The sequence below is a fragment of the Glandiceps talaboti genome, chromosome 12 (genome assembly GCF_964340395.1).
Source record: "Glandiceps talaboti chromosome 12, keGlaTala1.1, whole genome shotgun sequence".
In the NCBI taxonomy this organism is placed as follows: domain Eukaryota; kingdom Metazoa; phylum Hemichordata; class Enteropneusta; family Spengelidae; genus Glandiceps; species Glandiceps talaboti.
In genome coordinates, this window is record NC_135560.1 from 1,257,897 (window position 1) to 1,276,974 (window position 19,078).

At 36.3% G+C, this 19,078-nt stretch overlaps 1 protein-coding gene across 6 annotated transcripts in view; it reads left to right on the forward strand.

Annotated features, from left to right (window-relative positions):
- The window catches only part of LOC144443316 (CREB-regulated transcription coactivator 1-like), a 97,367-nt gene that overhangs the window by 18,117 nt on the left and 60,172 nt on the right, over window positions 1-19,078 (forward strand). For 5 of the 6 annotated variants that reach the window (XM_078132761.1, XM_078132766.1, XM_078132767.1 and 2 more), the window contains exon 4: window positions 1,405-1,463. In XM_078132761.1, the coding sequence (XP_077988887.1) occupies window positions 1,405-1,463 (59 nt within the window). Of the gene's footprint in view, window positions 1-1,404; window positions 1,464-8,773; window positions 8,825-19,078 lie in introns of all 6 variants that reach the window. The other variant, XM_078132765.1, reaches the window with a different exon arrangement.

Consider the following 19,078-nt stretch of genomic DNA (forward strand, 5'->3'; position numbering starts at 1 on the left):
AAAATCACTTAAATTGGCATTGAGGTATTATTGTATTTGCAAAAATGTGACGTATTGACGAAACTAACAAGTATTGACGAAACTAACAAAGGCAAATCACTGAGTGAACGGATATCCTATAGTGCAACACTTGCCATATTGGGGACAAGTTTGATGTGCATGCTTTCCAGTGAATTGCATTGGAAGCGATACTGGGTATATGATGATAATATTTACGGCCCAGATATGGGTTTTGTGAATGAAGGGTGTGCTTGGAAGTGCCCCACTTCATGAAGACCTGCAGGCTGCACAAAACCATTAATAGAGGATAAACTCTATTACCAGTAATGTAATGAGTCTATAATGTGTGAATCTATCACTAGTACTCTATTACCAGTAATGTAATGAGTCTATACTGTGTGAATCTATCACTAGCACTCTACTGCCAGTAATGTAATGAGTCTATACTGTGTGAATCTATTACTAGCACTCTACTACCAGTAATGTAATGAGTCTATACTGTGTGAATCTATCACTAGCACTCTACTACCAGTAATGTAATGAGTCTATACTGTGTGAATCTATCACTAGCACTCTACTACCAGTAATGTAATGAGTCTATACTGTGTGAATCTATTACTAGCACTCTACTGCCAGTAATGTACTGAGTCTATACTGTGTGAATCTATCACTAGCACTCTACTACCAGTAATGTAATGAGTCTATACTGTGAATCTATCACTAGCACTCTACTACCAGTAATGTAATGAGTCTATACTGTGTGAATCTATCACTAGCACTCTACTACCAGTAATGTAATGAGTCTATACTGTGTGAATCTATCACTAGCACTCTACTACCAGTAATGTAATGAGTCTATACTGTGTGAATCTATCACTAGCACTCTACTGCCAGTAATGTAATGAGTCTATACTGTGTGAATCTATTACTAGCACTCTACTACCTGTAATGTAATGAGTCTATACTGTGTGAATCTATCACTAGCACTCTACTACCAGTAATGTAATGAGTCTATACTGTGTGAATCTATCACTAGCACTCTACTACCAGTAATGTAATGAGTCTATACTGTGTGAATCTATTACTAGCACTCTATTACCTGTAATGTAATGAGTCTATACTGTGTGAATCTATCACTAGCACTCTACTACCTGTAAGGCAGGTAGTCTATTATATTTGAAAATAACAGTGAATGATGTCACACATTGATGTTGGATCCACAATATCCTATTGGACATTTCAACTGCAACCAGCTACCTGCAGTGTGGTCAATACAAGTATTTTTCTTGATACTTTATTGCATTGTACTGATATCTGGTAATATAAATAAGGTTACAATCAAGTTTTATTATTATTCAATAACATATTTCATCATGTCACAGACTTTGCCTTAACCATTCTCAGGCAGATGCATCACCCTATGGACACTATTTGTCACCCCCTCCAGATACTAATTGGCGAAGGTATGTATATCTTGTCATGTATGGTTCTTCTCTATATAAATCTCATATATTGTATGTAGTACATGATATATTACTATTAGTGTCTTTGTAACCTACTTGTGTACTGGCTGAATCTGTGACGTTGCCCCACTTGTTCACCATCACCCTGCAGTGGTAACCATTTTTAGCCCCTTGCCCCAAAGGGGGAGGCCATTGCAATGGTTATTACAATGTGTGTGTGTATGCATCCGTCTGAAAATAATACTTCATTTCTCAGATATGCAATATCATTTGGGACATATGCACATCAATTTGTTTTTTTTTTAGCACAACTGAACTAGGTCCAGTTGTGCTATAGGCATGGTGAATGTGTGTGTGTGTGTGTAACTTAAACTCAAAAACCGCCAGACCGATTGCTTTGGTATTTGGTGGGGCGATTACTTTTGGTGTCTAGTTGGGGAAAAGGCAAAATGGTCCATCACAGGTGTGTAATTTTGGTTAAAAAATGCCAAAATGCCAAAACCAGATTGGCCTAGAATTTGGTAGGAACGTTCTTAGTGGATTTTAGGGGTGTTCACAACATGATGATTCCATCAGTTATATGTAAATTGAGGCTAAAATGTGTCTTTTTGGTCAAAAATCTTTAATTTTAAAACAACTGAGCAAATTGAGTTAAAATTTAATTAGGATGCATCTGGGGGTGTATAGATGAAGAAATATTAAGGTAGTGGTAAAGGCTGGGGCATCAGTTAAATTTAGATAAAAAACTGTATAAAAACCCCGAAGAAGTCACCAGAAACAATTTTATACTCACACAAAAAAATCCATTCATATTTAGAGGTGCTGTCACATGGAGTAAATATTGCAAACTTGGAGAGTTTTTGTGTAGCTAGGGGGTTTGATACACCCTCTACGAGAGAAATGAGTCGGAAGTTGTTTTTATCTGGCCTTCTCTTTAGTTAGTTGTTTGCACTGCCCATTTACCACATTCGCATTGATGAATCAAACTCAAACTTGGCAAAAATATGTTTTATATCATTAGCCACAATGGCAAAAGAAAAATCGGCACTCAATCTGACTGTGTGTTCACAACAACAATTATTGCATCCATGCCTCAATTCTATGTAAAGTCTAATACCTTTGAAATGATGATGTAATAAAAAATAACCTATTGCATTTCCAAACACCACTTTCAAAAAATTTGCAAATGAAAGTGTCATCAGATATGAAAAAAAAACTTGTAATACTAACGTGTTATTGTCTTCAAGTACGAAATATCATGTTGCGTAATTAGCCTAAATGTTACACATTCATTATTGTTAATTGTAACACAAATTTGAAAATGCAGAAATTGTTTGATGAATGACAAAATATTTCATCATATGGGACACATTCAACAATTTTTTGACAGTATTAGGTAAATTGGCTGCAAACTAAATTCATAATTGCCAGTCAAAACTACAAGACACAGTCTAAGTATGGTACTTCCGGTGTGACCTCACTGTACACAAATTCTCATTTTCAAAATTTTTCAATGATTTTCTATCCATACCCCTTAACCCCCTCACTAACATAAGGTGAGAGTGAGTGTTATGTAATCAAACTGATATAAAAATACTTAGAGTTGCTTATTTTTGATAAATAAGGTATCATTTGAATGGAAAATAAATTGTCTACATCATAGTTACAAATACATACATTCAAATATAGCAGGAATTGGTGGGCACCCTAGAGCTTTCCTGCAATAGCGAGAATTGGTGGTGAAAGGGTTAAGTTTGTCCTATTTATTATATATATTCACCAAAAACCATTGGCCTAGACTGGTAGTGGCATCAGTCGCCAACATACAATCACGGGACATGTACTTCCATGAGTACTTCCGATCAGGCCTTCGGGTGCATGTACAGCGAGTTTGTCCGTAGTACATACGTCATGCGTACTACTAGTATGTGGTAGCGAATACCAATCAAGTTTCTTTGTCAACAACGTTTGTTGATATCAATAGTATTTAAACTATTGTCTGATAGCAATAACAAACAATGAATCACATTCGTGAAAAATTCAAGACGTTTTGGATATGTTTTTTTTCAACTACAGCAATATTCAGATATGTAATATATGGACAGGGGCACGTACATCATGTCAGCAAAGACATAACAAACATAAATTGACTAATTTGACAGAAGACTTGTTATTTGTACAAATCATGATTTTACTATGTGTGTTGAACCATGGATGTATTAGGGGAGAATACATCCATGATTGAACTGAGTTCAAATGTAACACGTACTGGCTTGCGGACTTGGTGTTAGAGTTTCTCTTTTGCATCAGAGCTTGTTGATGTTTTAGCATGTTTCTCTCTGACGAAGGTATCAGAGTCCTCGATGACTTTTCCTTTCTTTTATAGGCAGGGCATGTCTTTTGAAAATGGCAGGAGAGCTAAAAATCACTCTCCTGAAACCATCTAGGTGACTACAAGTAGTACAACACAAAAATATGTTTTTAATTTCAAATTCTAACTGGTCTTGTTTTCTTAGAACGTTTTTAAAAAAACATCCTACCTGAATATCTCCTCTGGAACAATTTATAGTTACAAAGTACATGTTTTGGAGGGCATTGAAGAAACCACCACTTCTATTTCGCTTAAAATGCAGCTAATTCAAACTTGAGATTGTTCAAAACTACAATGAATTGACAAAAACTAACGTACCCCAGACGACAAATGCCTCCTGATGTTGAGCTTTGACGTTGACGTTAAATTGCTTGCTAATTTGACTAATTTGTAACCATTCACTCGATCTGAGACAATAAAACACGTAACCCCACCTAGTAGTACCTGCACATGGATCTGACGACCGGTGTCGCCGACTAAAGTAGCAGCAGACCTACTTTGTTTTAGAAATCACGACAGGGCGAAAATTCGAGCAAATATTTTATATGTTACAGCAGTCGATAAAGTCATGGAGGTAAAACAGAAGTGGTCGGCAGTTGAATAGATCATCGGACAAAAACAATGAAACTGCGTGTTGAAGATTATTAAATAAAAACCCGGGAATTTCTCTGAAAACTGCACGAGAATAATAAGATAAGATGGGAAAAATATCGACAGATTATTTTTATTTTTTTATTTTGTAAAATAATCGATCTTATTTTATTGTCATTCTTTCAATGCCCTCCAAAACATCAACAGGTTATTGTCGTACTTTGTGTAGTGACTATAAATCGCAGTTGTTGTTCATGTTCCGGAGGAGACATTCACGTAGGATGCCGGATGGTCTCCAAAAACCCCGTTCTAACAAAACCAGGCCGATCGGAATTTAAAACTAAAAATTCATCGATGGATTGCTGAAAACGAGAACTACAAAAAGTCATCGTATCAATCGTAATTGCGCAATTTGCAGTGATGCGAAAGTTGAAATCTCCACGCATACTGAGCTGATCAATATTCATGATATGCCATGACATCATGCATGTCCCGCTTCGAATACGTCACTATTTTTCCCATATAAGGGTAGTGCAATGCAAATTTCAGATACATATATAGGTCATGAATGACAGTGCTGACTTCAGCTGGAGATCGACGATTATGAACACGGAAGTGTGCCACGCTCCCACCACGTAATTTTACCAAACAAACGTTGATTTTTATGGTAACCACATACTGAAAAATGATATAAAATAACATCAGGCTGTTGTACAGGTTCGTGGGGGCCCAGGCGAGTGGAAAATCGCTCTCGTGGATTTTAGTTTGCGAGAGCGGTAGGCGAGCGGAGCGATCGCTCGCCTCAAAATGCATGCCCTGTATAGGCTGCTAAACTCAGACAGCAGTGTTTTCTCTAGGTTTTCAGGACAGAGGGGGATTGTCCCCCCTTGCAACAGTTTTTGGGGATCTAGTTCAAAATAGGGGTGTGACAGAATAATTTCACTTTTTAATCTCTGTGTATGATGGGTGAATGGTTAGCGTGACCGGCTTGGAATCTACAGGTTGCAGGCTCGAGCCCTGTCGCTGCCTGCTGTTTGTTTCTGAGTGGCTAAAGTCCTTGGGCAAGATTTGAACTACGACTGTGCCTTAGTCAACCCAGCTGTATAATTGGGGACCTGGTAGGATGTACGTTGCAATGTGAAGGCTTTAATCCTATGCGCTGAAATGGCTGCAATGGATTGTATCCTCCCCGGGGAGTTGAGGAAGACTAAAGGGCCGTTGTGCCGTTCTGATCCGAGCCAGGGGTAATAATTGTAAAGCGCTTTGAGCATGGCGTGGGAAAGCGCTATATAAGAACCCAACATTATTATTATTATTATAATGATTGTAATTTAATTAAAACGCAAGTTGGCAACACTTTTAGGTAATCATACATAGTATTACATTAATTTTATTACAATCATTCATGTATGTTTTTAACTCAAAATGTTTATAAAAATAGCCTAGCACCACAAAAGTGAAATCCAAAATCCTCCTTTCCCTCTCAGTACAGTATATGCCAGACTATATTTACATTGCCATGTCTATATAAGTTGAAAATATTAGTTTCCCCATTGCACTACAGTACAATACAGGAAACACAAACTCTTGGCCTCGAACGACATGAATGACATTGTCAATTCTATTGATTTGAACAAAAGTACAAAGCAGTACATTACAATCCATGACGATGTCGTAAAATTGTCATGTTATATTATTTTGGAGGATTTAGAAAATGACTGACTTGGCATGCATTGGTATATTTTGTAGTACATACAACGATGTGTAAACATATTCCACGTGGGTGGACTCACTTCAACATATGTAGCTTCAATTCTTCCGTATGTCGTAATTCAATCTGCTATTTATATCACAGAAACATAAGTATTCTTTCTAGGAATGTAATATTGCTAAAAATGTATATTTCCGTTCATAAGATGACTGTATATGGCGCATTCCCACCTCCAAGTGTGATCGCCTCACTCGTCTTTTTGCAAGTCGCCATGTTGTGAAATAATTAATGTAATTAGGTCACTACATCATATATGACCAATAGGATCGCAGCTTACAAAAAAGTGAGCAATTCACCCTATCACGCTAGGTATATGATACTGGCAGAGCTATTCACTGACCACACATTGAAAGTTGTCAATACTTACATGTACATGTATTACGTCTTTATTGTCATGGGACTGGATACATGTACAATGTATATCATGTGTCAAGATCCAATATACATTAAAAACAGTTGTGCTTGTCACAGAGGAGAAGCCATTACCAATTCCTGCATTACCTAATGTAAATTCTATATTTTACTTGGAAAATCTAGTGCGCGATCTCGTGCACAATGGGTATTTTTATAGGGGCGCTCTTGTCTGTAAATGCACAAATCTCGCAATCGCGTGTCCTAGCGAGAATACTGGGACAGCCTTTATTCTTGCTCTATCTTTCTCTATCTTTCTTACTGAATGAACCATTTTGATATAGAGTGGCGAATCACGGTAAAATAATGATTTCTTTGAGCGTTTAGCGTAAGTATAAAACGTTACTAGTGAACTCGCTATGAAAGGACACCACGCATGCGCAGTGTAGTATCTATTGTTTATGCCTCATTAACCTAGTTACATAGTTTCCCATTCTGGTAGAAGTTTGACACGCGTCATGTTTGAATGGTTTTCTATACCATACATATTGATAATTATATGTTTACTAGGGGGTCTTACAATGTCAGGATGTCAAATACGCCACCTAATGCAAGCAATAGAGGTGTTTTTGAGCACCTTCATAATGTTATAAATACACAAAAAACATCATTTTTAGCACAACTGAACTGATAAGGTTCAGTAGTGCTATAAGCATGGCAAAGTGTCTGTCTCTATCTGTCTGTGCATGTGGATGTGTGTGTGTGTGTGTGTGTGTGTGTAAACAACTTAAAGTCAAAAACTGCTGAACCGATTGCCTTGATATTTGGTGGTCATGTTACTTCTGGTGTCTAGTTGGGAAATTGTTCAAATGAAAATGATTGCATCAGAAATGTGGGTTTTGGTCAAAAAAACAACTTAAACTCCAAAACTACTGTGCAGATTGGCATGACATTTGGTAGGAACATTCTAAGGGGTGAGTAAAATAAGATCTGTTCATGACATGATGATCCCCTTACCCTTAGTAATATGCAAATTAGGGCTAACAATGTGTATTTTTGGTCAAAAACCTATAATTCCAAAACTACTCAGCAGATTAGGCTGAAATTTAACAGGGATGTATCTTTGGGTATATAGATGAAGAAGTGTTAAGCATATAATGATCTCATCAGTAATATGCAAATTAAGTGTAAAAATGTGAATTTTGGTTAAAAAACTTATATCTCAGAAAGTACTTGGTCAATGAGACTGAAACTTGGTGAGATGTTTCTAGAAGTGTTATTCTGTAGATTTTCTTCAAAATATTTTGACACAATTGGCCCTAGCAACCATGACCACGCCCTTAGCAATAACCAAATGGCAGTATATTTTGGTCAAATATCAACATCATCTGGTAGGCAAGTGAGTAAACATTCAAAAAATGTATGCAAATATCCCTAGCAACCATGACCACGCCCATAGCAACAGCCAAACTGGTGTATTTCACAAAGATAACAGGGATTAATAGTCAGTTGAATAAACATTCTAAAAATGTATGCAAATATGCCTAGAAACAAGACCACGTCCATGGCAACAGCCAAATGATATTGCAAAGATAACAGGAATTACTAGGTAAAGGAATAATCATTCAAAAATGTATGCAGATATACCTAGCAATAAGACCACGCCCATAGCAACAGCCAAACGATCGCATATATTGCTAAAGAAAACAACAGGGTTGGATAGGCACATGGATATTCATTCAGCAAATGAACACCTATACCTAGCATGGATCAGCATGTGGGTAAACATTTTTAAAAACTGTACAGTTGTGCTACAACGCTATTAGTGGTATTTTTAATGATTGTTAGTTGTGTCTATAGTGTGTCTGGATAATAGGTGTTGAAGGCAGGGTAATTTGGTGTCTAGATAATCGGTGTTGAAGGCAGGGTAATTTGGTCTGTTTCATGCCACTTTGAGGTGAAATGTAGTTGAAGACTGAACTGAGTTATTGTTTATTAACAAATAAATGAAGTGTAGTCAGTTAAGGCTACAATACCATTGGCATTATTTTTCAATAAGTGTCATGATTTCATACACTCATAAAGACATTTTGAAAGAAAGGACTATATAAGTATATTGTTAGTTTTTCTTGATCATGTTATGTTATGTTATCTGCCAGATCAATCCTGATATCAACAGATAAGATGAAAATTAATAAAAAAACCCAACTATTTTCTCATTTGTAGTACATGGTTACACAATTCCCATGACAGTATACCCAGATTGCTTGCAGTCAGGTAGGAGTATACAGTAAGGTGATTTGTAGGGGCGTAGGTACATTTACCAAGTAAACATCACTAAGCATAGGTTTCAGTAGTCTAGCTAGCTTTGCACTTCACATCTAGTGTATGCGTCTAGCTATTCCAAGCCATAAATCTTACACCACCATGACTTCGACTCTTCTCTCATTAAAAGTTCATCTCTTGCTGCATTGCTTTATTAATGGTTTTGTGTCATTTAAATGTCATTCTTTGTAGGGTTACATGATGTGATTGTAGTGCAGTGTAATGATGATTTGAAATGGTGTGACTGAACTGTCATGTTGTATAACAATGAAGTGTACATATTATCACATATATACGTCATTACTAGTGTAGCTGCTAGACTGCGGGTGTTCTTCTGTTACAATACGACACATGACCGAACATCCCTATCGAGGATAGAACAACTGAGGTCTAGCAAAAGTCATCTCTGCAGTTCAGGGATATAAATAACTGACAAGCACAAACAGAGGACAGTCAATAGCTAATTGTTTCATGCATATTCAGCTTAAGGAGGGGCTTGTAAAAATAACCACTAATGCCTTAACTGAAATGTATGAATGACAATGCTTACACACTCATCAAACTCACAATTACAATAAACAATAAGGCATGGTAGTTAGTAGTTTGTTAGTCCCCGCGGACGAAGTCCAGAACGGGGACTTATGGATTGGGTTCCGTCTGTCCGTCCACAGCCGTTTCTTGGAGATGCCTGGACCGATTTTTTTCAAACTTGGTACAGGGGCAACATACTATGGCATACATATGCATGTCAATTTGTTTTATGATACGATCCAATATGGCCGCCTAGCAACCATTTTGTTTGCGAATTTTCCCTGTCTAAAGCCATAACTCAGACATGCTTTAACAGATCTCATTCAAAGTTGATATTAGGACAGTGTTCTATGACATACATGCGCATATTCATTGTTGTCATGATACGATCCAATATGGCCGCCTAGCAGCCATTTTGTTTGTGAATTTTCATGTCCAAAGCCATAACTCAGACATGCTTGAACAGATCTCATTCAAAGTTGGTATTAGGACAGTGTTCTATGACATACATGTGCATATCCATTTTCGTCGTGATACGATCCAATATGGCTGCCTGGCAGCCATTTTGTTTGTGAATTTTCCATGTCCAAAGCCATAACTCAGACATGCTTAAATAGATCTCATTCAAAGTTGGTATTAGGACAGTGTTCTATGACATACATGTGCATATCCATTTTCGTCGTGATACGATCCAATATGGCTGCCTGGCAGCCATTTTGTTTGTGAATTTTCCATGTCTAAAGCCATAACTCAGACTCCATTTTCATCGTGATATGATCCCCCATACCCAACCAATCCTTTATTGTTGGAGGCATATTCCATGTCCAACAAGCACACACAACATATCTAAGTCTGTTGGTTTTAGGTTCACAAATGTTGTTGCGTGATCAGAGTAGTGATAATTCCTTAAAACGCAATTATAGCGGGGACTATGTCATTTTCAATGACTTGTTATCATCATGTGATATGTACTCATCAAACTCACAATTACCATAAACCAATAAGACATAGTAGTTAGTAGCCATACCTCACCTCAATGGAATGTCAAGACTGAAAATGACATTAGCTAGACATTCGGGCAAGCCCTCATTGCGAACTTCGTTCGCTTATCATATCAGAAGAAAGCCTGAACGTCCAGCCGCAAGACTAAGTCATTATCAAACATGCTATCATGATATTGAGATACAGAGAACACACAAGGTTTCAAAAGCAAAATGAAATTCTTTGTACAATGAAATCTGTTTGTCATGAAGTGTCCTTCACTTTTATCCCAGTTTAACACCATTTTAAAGATGAAGGTAATAATTGAATATGTTTTGATTTACATTTTTTTTTTTTAAATCAGCTTTGTATGTTTAGCAAAAAACTGGGGACTATTACAGTGGTATGTTTTGGTCAAAAGTCTTTAATCCAATACTGGACAGATTGGGCTGAAATGTAATGGGGATGTTTCTGGGGATGTGTAGATGAAGAAATAGCAGGACATGATAATCTCATCAGGGATATCCTACTTACATGTAAAAATGTGAATTTTGGTCAAAAGATTATGAAAACTGCTCGGTGAATAGTGCTGAATTTGGTGGGGATGTTTTCTGAAGGTGTTACTCTGGAGATATTAATCAAACTTATTGACACAACTGGCCCTAGCAGCCACATCCATGACTACTATACCAGGAGGGTTCTTATCAGTTTAAGAATTGTTCATGACATGATGATCCCCATCAGGGATATGCAAATTAGAGCAAAAATGTGTCTTTTTGGTCGAAAATCTGTAAATGAAAACTACTGAGCAGATTGGGATGAAATTGAATGGGGATGTGTACATGAAGATGGAGTCACAATATGATCATCCCATCAGCAATATGCAAATTAGGTCTAAAAATCTCAATTTTGGTCAAAGACTTATATCTCGAAAACTACATGGTTAATGGAGCTGAAATTTGGTATGGTTGTTTCTGGCGGTGTTATCTGCAGTTTTTGTGAACAGTCGTGGAAAACCCTGGAAAAACTGCACTACCTATGTCATGAGTGGTCGGACTTTCAAATAGTGGAAAAATGCTCCCTACCCCTGGAAACTCCTGGAAAATGAGTGCAATTGATTGACATTTCTGTCTGTGCTCTAGCCACCCATTTATATGATTCAGAACACTCCTAAATGTGAAATGGCAAAACTATTTTCAAAGTCTTTTGCCAAGCTGGTGAATTAAAATTCTCGCTTACCCAGACAGTCAAATGATTGGTCCATGGTATACTTTGTCCACAGAACGTGCATATGTACAGTTCACTGGGCGCCACCATGTTTATTTTGATGTATATTGCTACCATACTCTGGTCATCATATCAGCGGCATAACATCACCATGCATTGCAATATTGTAACAGTAGGTCTTTTAGCATGATTATCGTAACATTGTAATGAATATCAAGGCATCACTGTAACCTTAGAATTTGTTACACTATTTGAAAGTCCGACCACTCATGACATAGGTAGTGCAGTTGATTTTCCGGGTTATGGAAGTACGGTTTTGACATTTATATTGTCGATAATTTAAATTTGTTTTACTTGTTCTAAAAGAGAAACTACTTTTTTATGTTTGTTAGTACAGTAACATTCCTAAATCATCGAGTTGAATTGAGAAATTGCTATGTTTGGCAACATGTAGCACTATACATAAGCATTTGTGACTCAAATGATGAACGTATTCTGTTATTCATAGCCCGTAATTTTGTTATGTAAAATGACGTTTTTCTTTCGAAAAAGTCCACTTTAGGTGACTTTTTAAATATATTCAGATCAAATCATATATATTGAGACACATACTTTATATTTTCATTTGTTTTACTGGATATGTCTGAATTATACTGATGAATCCTATGACTCCAGCTGGACAAAACTAATACTTTAAGGGGTAGAACAGAAGTCTCTCTGTTCATCTCATAGTGAAAATGGAGGTGTACATGACTGAGTCGATTTCAATGTGCAGGAAAATTGATGCAATAAAACATGATGAAAGTTATACTTGATTAATGTATTGCGCAAAGAAATGTAGTTTGAAATATTGTGATTAATTGGTTGAGCTAATGTTGGTAGGGATAATCTTATTTAAACCTACAATGTAAATTCATATTTTAGCACCTTAAACAGTGCACTAGTGAGTGAACATGATAGTCAAGAGATTTTGATGGAGGTAAAGTCTAGTATCATAGTATTAACCCTGTCCCCACCTAAATTCTCAACCAGTTTCGATTCGAATTGAATTCACTTCTCCTGTCTCCAAATGCCCTTAAAACGGTTGTAACCTCAAGGGGGTTGTTTCGATTCGGTTCAAAGTAAATCGGTTCGGAACACGTTTAACTTGTCATAGTTAGGACAGGAAAAAACGACTTTAGAACCAATTTAACTTGAATTGGTTCAATGTCCATTACCCACAGCTGCGAACTGGAATCTTAACCTCCAGGTTAAATTTTGCAAGTTACATGCTTTGTAGGCCAACACCTTCACTTTGGAACACAACTGGAGTATGTAAAGTATTATCCAGCATGAGATGGAATCGCCTGAGCATGGAATGTTCAACAGTAAATGAGTGACAAAAACAACCATTTGAGAAATATATAGACAAACAAATTAATATTTTCAATGTTTAAAGTTTGTGGATAATGACTTTTCTATTTGGCTGATTTAAAGTGAACAATGGCTATGATGGTTTTTGAAACCAACAACTGCATAGTGTTGACTGTCTTTAAAATGTTTTGTTACATATTCATGATATTGTGAGAGACCTTGTCAATTACTTTTCGTCAATGTCAGAGAATTATAGATGTCATTCAATAAAATAAGTTTTGATGGTCAACACCCCTGGAAAATGACCCAAATCGATATGAATATCCCTGGAAAACTGACAAAAAATCCATGGAAAGTCCTGGAATTTTTTTTACTCTAAGTGTACAAACGCTGTTGATGAGAGATGTGCATTTTGGGTCATATTAAGAAGGGTGTTTATATTAAGAAGTGTTTACTAAATTATTTGAAATTTAAAGTTTGTATTCTAAAGATTGCCTAATTATCGAAAATGATTACTTATGGAAATTACACATTGCAATTAAAAAACTACACAAGCAACTACATCAAAAAGTATAATTTTTTAAGGTTGAGGAATGTATCAAGTTAACCCGTAAGATGCCATAAACTTATACAAAGGACATCCTAGGCCAAGGACTTTTCCACTTTATAGTAGGAATTTATCTACCCTACATTAATCAACTTTCACTTGAAGGGAGTAATAAAGCATAGAACCAATCCTATTTTTTCCTTATCTACACATTTTGTATTTGTGAAATGAATAAATTACTTTGATCTTTGATATGAGATGAAGAGGTGAAAATTGGGCTTAATGAACCCTTGCGACACCACATCGTTGTATACGATGGCAGTCCCTTCTGAATCGCCATGCTGTGTCAGAGTATACAACGACAAGCTCACTCATTTGCATAACATAAAGAACTGTCAATAACATGTTGAAATACGATGGGGTTACGTTTGAACTGCCACTATTTTTTACTGAAATTATGACGTATCCCATTTAATCTAATTGTACATGATATTCTTTGGGTAGAAAATTACATCTTTGCACTTTTTAGATCGATTGTAAATAAATTAATAAATAAATAAATAAATAAATAAATACGGACGTTTCCACTTTGAAAGTTGTACACAAAGATGGCAGCCATCTTTGCTGTGCTGCACATGCTTTAGTACAGAAGTATAAAAGCGGCCAGTTTTTGTTTAGACACCAAAACTACAGTGTTAAATTCCTTTCGCTTTCGATTTAACAAAATATGTAGTTATTTAGGCGGGAAATCATGTGGCGATATTTTTAAAACTACAGGAATGACCTTTTGAACAGTAGAAAATGACGTCCTGTGTCTTTACAGTCTTGCATTGATCACGGTGACCACTCACCTGCAGTTTCACGCACAAAACATGAAGTTGCCATTCTTGAACTCTCTAAGATGTACAGCAAAGAAAAAAGAACAGCTCCCTGCATTGCCATTTTGATTAAGTTGACGGTAGAGGCTTGGCGCCAGTTGAATTTGTATATAATAACTTCATAAAAACCTAGAAGCAGTCACTAGAAACTATTTCACACGAAAAAAAAAAAAATCCATTCATAATTAGAGGCACTACACAGACTAAATATTCCAACATTGGAGAGTTTTCTGTGTAGCTAGGGGTTTGATACGCCCTCTACGAGGGAAATGAGAAATTCATCCACGCCTAATTCTATATGTAAAGTCTAAAGACCTTCAAAACGATGGTGTAATACTAATTTGACGGCATTTCAAAACACCACTTTAAAACAATTTGCAAATGAAACTGTCATCGGATATGAAAAAAAACTTAGTCGCTGCGTAATACTAACATGTTATTTTAGTACAAAATGTCATGTTGCACAATTACTAGCCCAAAGCTTAGAGTCCAAAAGTTACGCGTTTAGGCATTCGATGATTCATATCTTGGTTGATTGTAGCACAAATTTGAAAACGCGAATGGATGGCAAAATGGATGGCAAAATATTTCATCATGTTGGACACATTACTCAGTTTTTTGACAGTATTAGGTAAATTGACTGCAAACTAACTTTACAATTGCAAGTCAAAACTACTGGAGTCACTCAAAGTACAGTACTTACGGTGACCTTGCACTCTACTTACAAGCATGCGATTTCTTGTGTTCAAGATTTTTCAATGATTTTCTATCAACACCCTTGAAAGTATGAATGGCTAAAGCTCTTTGATGATGAATATTAAACTTGTCCTATTTAAGAAATCCATCTGTATTTGCCAAAAACAATTGGCACAGACTCGCTGCGACGTTAGTCGCCAACATAAAATCATGTGACATGTGCTTCAACGTGTACTTCTCCCCTGATCAGGCCAGCCTTCGGGTACAGCGAATTGCTGTGAAGTCGAGCGTACTACCACGTGGTAGCGATATACCAATCGAGTCAAGTTTTTGTCTAGTGATAAATTTGTTTGTCAATGACAATGTCGATATCAATATTATTTAAACTATCCTGAAAAATTCAAGATGTTTTTATCGTGTTATTCTGAGTGAAATGAATGTCAACAACAGCAAGTTACAGAGGCTGAGATATGTATATGTGGACAGGGCACGTACGTCATGTCAGCAAAGACACAACTACCAAAAACTAACTAATTTGACAGAAGACATGTTTATTTGTGCAAAACTGTCGAATCAAAATCATGATTTTACTATGTGCATTGAACTGAGTTTGATGTAACACATACTGGGTGTTAGAGTTTCTCTTTCGCTTCAAGTTCCAGAGCTTGTTGTTAGTCCCCGCCGCACGAAGTCCGGGACATGGACTTATGGATTGTGTTCCATCCGTCCAGAGCCTTTTCTTGGAGATGCCTGGACCGATTTTTTTCAAACTTGGTACAGGGGCAACATACAATGGCATACATATGCACGTCAATTTGTTTCATGATACGATCCAATATGGCCACCCAGCAGCCATTTTGTTTGCGAATTTTCCCTGTCCAAAGCCATAACTCAGACATGCTTGAACAGATCTCATTCAAAGTTGGTATTAGCACAGTGTTCTATGACATACATGTGCATATCCATTTTCATTGTGATACAATCCGATATGGCTGCCTGGCAGCTCCCCCTACCCGACCCATCCTTCGATACAATTTAGTACATACGTTAAACATAACAGTGCATATCTCCTATACAAGTTGTTGATTTCACTAAGAGATTTAGTGAATAATTTGTATAATTAATGTTTTTCGGTAATTAGGCTATATCTTTAAAGTGCATGCTTCAATTTCAATATAATTTACTTCATACATTAAACATAACAAACTTTATATGCCCTTTAAAGTTGTTGATGTTAATAGTGTTAATAACTAATTTGCATGATTAATGATTTTCGGTAATTAAGATATATCATAAGAATGCATACTTGAATTTCAATATCATTTAGTACATATGTTAACCATAACAAAGCTGATATGTCCTATAAAATTTGTTGATATAGCTTACAGTTTTCATGAAATATTTGCATAATTAATGATTTTAGGTAACTAAAATGTAGGCTGTATCTTAAAAATGCAAGCTTCAAATTTCGTATAATATGGTACATATATCAATAATAATACACACCTGTCCTATGAAGTTTGTTGCTACAACTTTTACTTTTAATAAGTATTTTGAATAATGAACGATATTCAGTAATTAAGCAGTATCATGCACTCTTCAAATTCTGTATAATTTGGCACATACATTAACCTAAGAAAGCACGCTTGTCCAAAAAAAAAGCCTGTTACCACAGTTTTTTAGTTTAATGAGTTATTTGCATATTTTTAATTAGTGATTCCCTTACATTCAGTTTAAATCTGGTGACGTAGTTGCTTGTTTAGTTTTTAATTGCAATGTGTAATTTCCATACGTAATCATTCCGATAATTCGGCAATCTTTAGAACTCAAACTTCAAATTTCAGATAATTTAGTACATACATTTATGCTAAAGACGTGTATGCTTCATTTAAAGGTTGATGATGTAACTTATAAGCTAATTTACATAATGATTGATTTTCAATATGTTAACTATGTAAGTTTCAAACTACATACAGCTTTGTATCATTAATTTTCCAATTAAGTGGTACGTACATCATGTATAATAGCTATAGTTCAGAGGTTTGTATTCCAACAATGTGTGTAGGCCCACAAATCTACGGTTTTGCACTTACAGTTTTGTCATTGATTGAGAGGCATTCAGTTTTGTCATTGATTGAAAATCATTACTTTTATGAAAGATTTTTTTCACTGTGAACTATCAAAATAATCCAGACAACATGTAAACATTTCTAGAAGTCAGAAAGTAATACTGTAAACATCGATAACATACCATGCATGTGTACAAAATTATGACTGTCTTGGTTGACCTTGCAGTACACTATACATTACACACCTTCTGTAACTTGTGTTGTTAGCAATAGGAAGAAGTTGCAAAGTGCAGACAAAAACAAACTTATATTCAAACATTCCAACATTTAAACGATTTAATGATCAGCTATCACTGTTCCTTTTGAGTCATTTTGTACTATTTGGTAACATTCATGCAAGAAATCTGAGTGTGACACAATTGAAGCTCATCATATCGCATTAGGCCTATGCTGTGTAAAGCTGTGATAATTTTAAATGCACATGCACAATGAACAAAGAACGCCTTCCAAGGTCATGGGTCAGAAAGATGCATTTTGAAGTTGATCTTTTCCACGATGATACAACTGATTTAAAGCTAAAAACTGGTCAGAATAATTGTTTATTGAGGAATGCAGTTTACCTTTTAACAATTTTAAGCATAATTTTTCAAAATGATAGAAACATTCTGCGCTACTGTAACATTGCAGCACAATCTACTGGTCCAGTTGGGCAGGTCTTTCCAAAACCTTCTAATCTATTAAATCTAATCTAATTTTCTGGTCCAGCTTGAAGATTTAGGGACCTCAGTCCACTGGGCAGCATTAATTTCAATCCTTGTATTTATGTATATCATTTGAAAATAAAAGGCATTGTAATTTCTTGAGTGTGATGTTCTGTCTTCCCAATCTTACACTGTGTGGTGTCTGTTCTGTGTGATGTTGTGTCTTCCCAATCTTACACTGTGTGGTGTCTGTTTTGTGTGATGTTCTGTCTTCCCAATCTTACACTGTGTGGTGTCTGTTTTGTGTGATGTTCTGTCTTCCCAATCTTACGCTGTGTGATGTCTGTTCTGTGTGATGTTGTGTCTTCCCAATCTTACACTGTGTGGTGTCTGTTTTGTGAGATGTTGTGTCTTCCCAATCTTACACTGTGTGGTGTCTGTTCTGTGTGATGTTCTGTCTTCCCAATCTTACACTGTGTGGTGTCTGTTCTGTGTGATGTTCTGTTTTCCCAATCTTACACTGTGTGGTGTCTGTTCTGTGTGATGTTCTGTCTTCCCAATCTTACACTGTGTGGTGTCTGTTCTGTGTGATGTTGTGTCTTCCCAATCTTACACTGTGTGATGTCTGTTTTGTGTGATGTTGTGTCTTCCCAATCTTACACTGTGTGGTGTCTGTTCTGTGAGATGTTGTGTCTTCCCAATCTTACACTGTGTGATGTCTGTTTTGTGTGATGTTGTGTCTTCCCAATCTTACACTGTGTGATGTCTGTTTTGTGTGATGTTCTGTCTTCCCAATCTTACACTGTGTGGTGTCTGTTCTGTGTGATGTTGTGTCTTCCCAATCTTACACTGTGTGGTGTCTGTTTTGTGTGATGTTCTGTTTTCCCAATCTTGTACTGTGATGTCTGTTTATGTGATGCTTTTTTCCCAATCTTACAATCACTGTGATATTCTTCATTATTTGTGATGCGTTGTACAAGTGTGGTATCTGCCTGATGTGATAATCTGCCTCTTCCTTCTAACATTAAATAAAAGAGGTTGTTTTTGTATGACATTCTATTTGCTACATGAATGTGAGTAGTTTTCATTGTATCATCACATGAATACACAGGTACAGCACAGTGCCTGATGACATTGACAGAACCAATCATTGCTCATTCTGTTCTGACTAGTATCCTTTGATATGAAGGCTTCCTTTAAAATTTGTCATGTTAACATCTTGC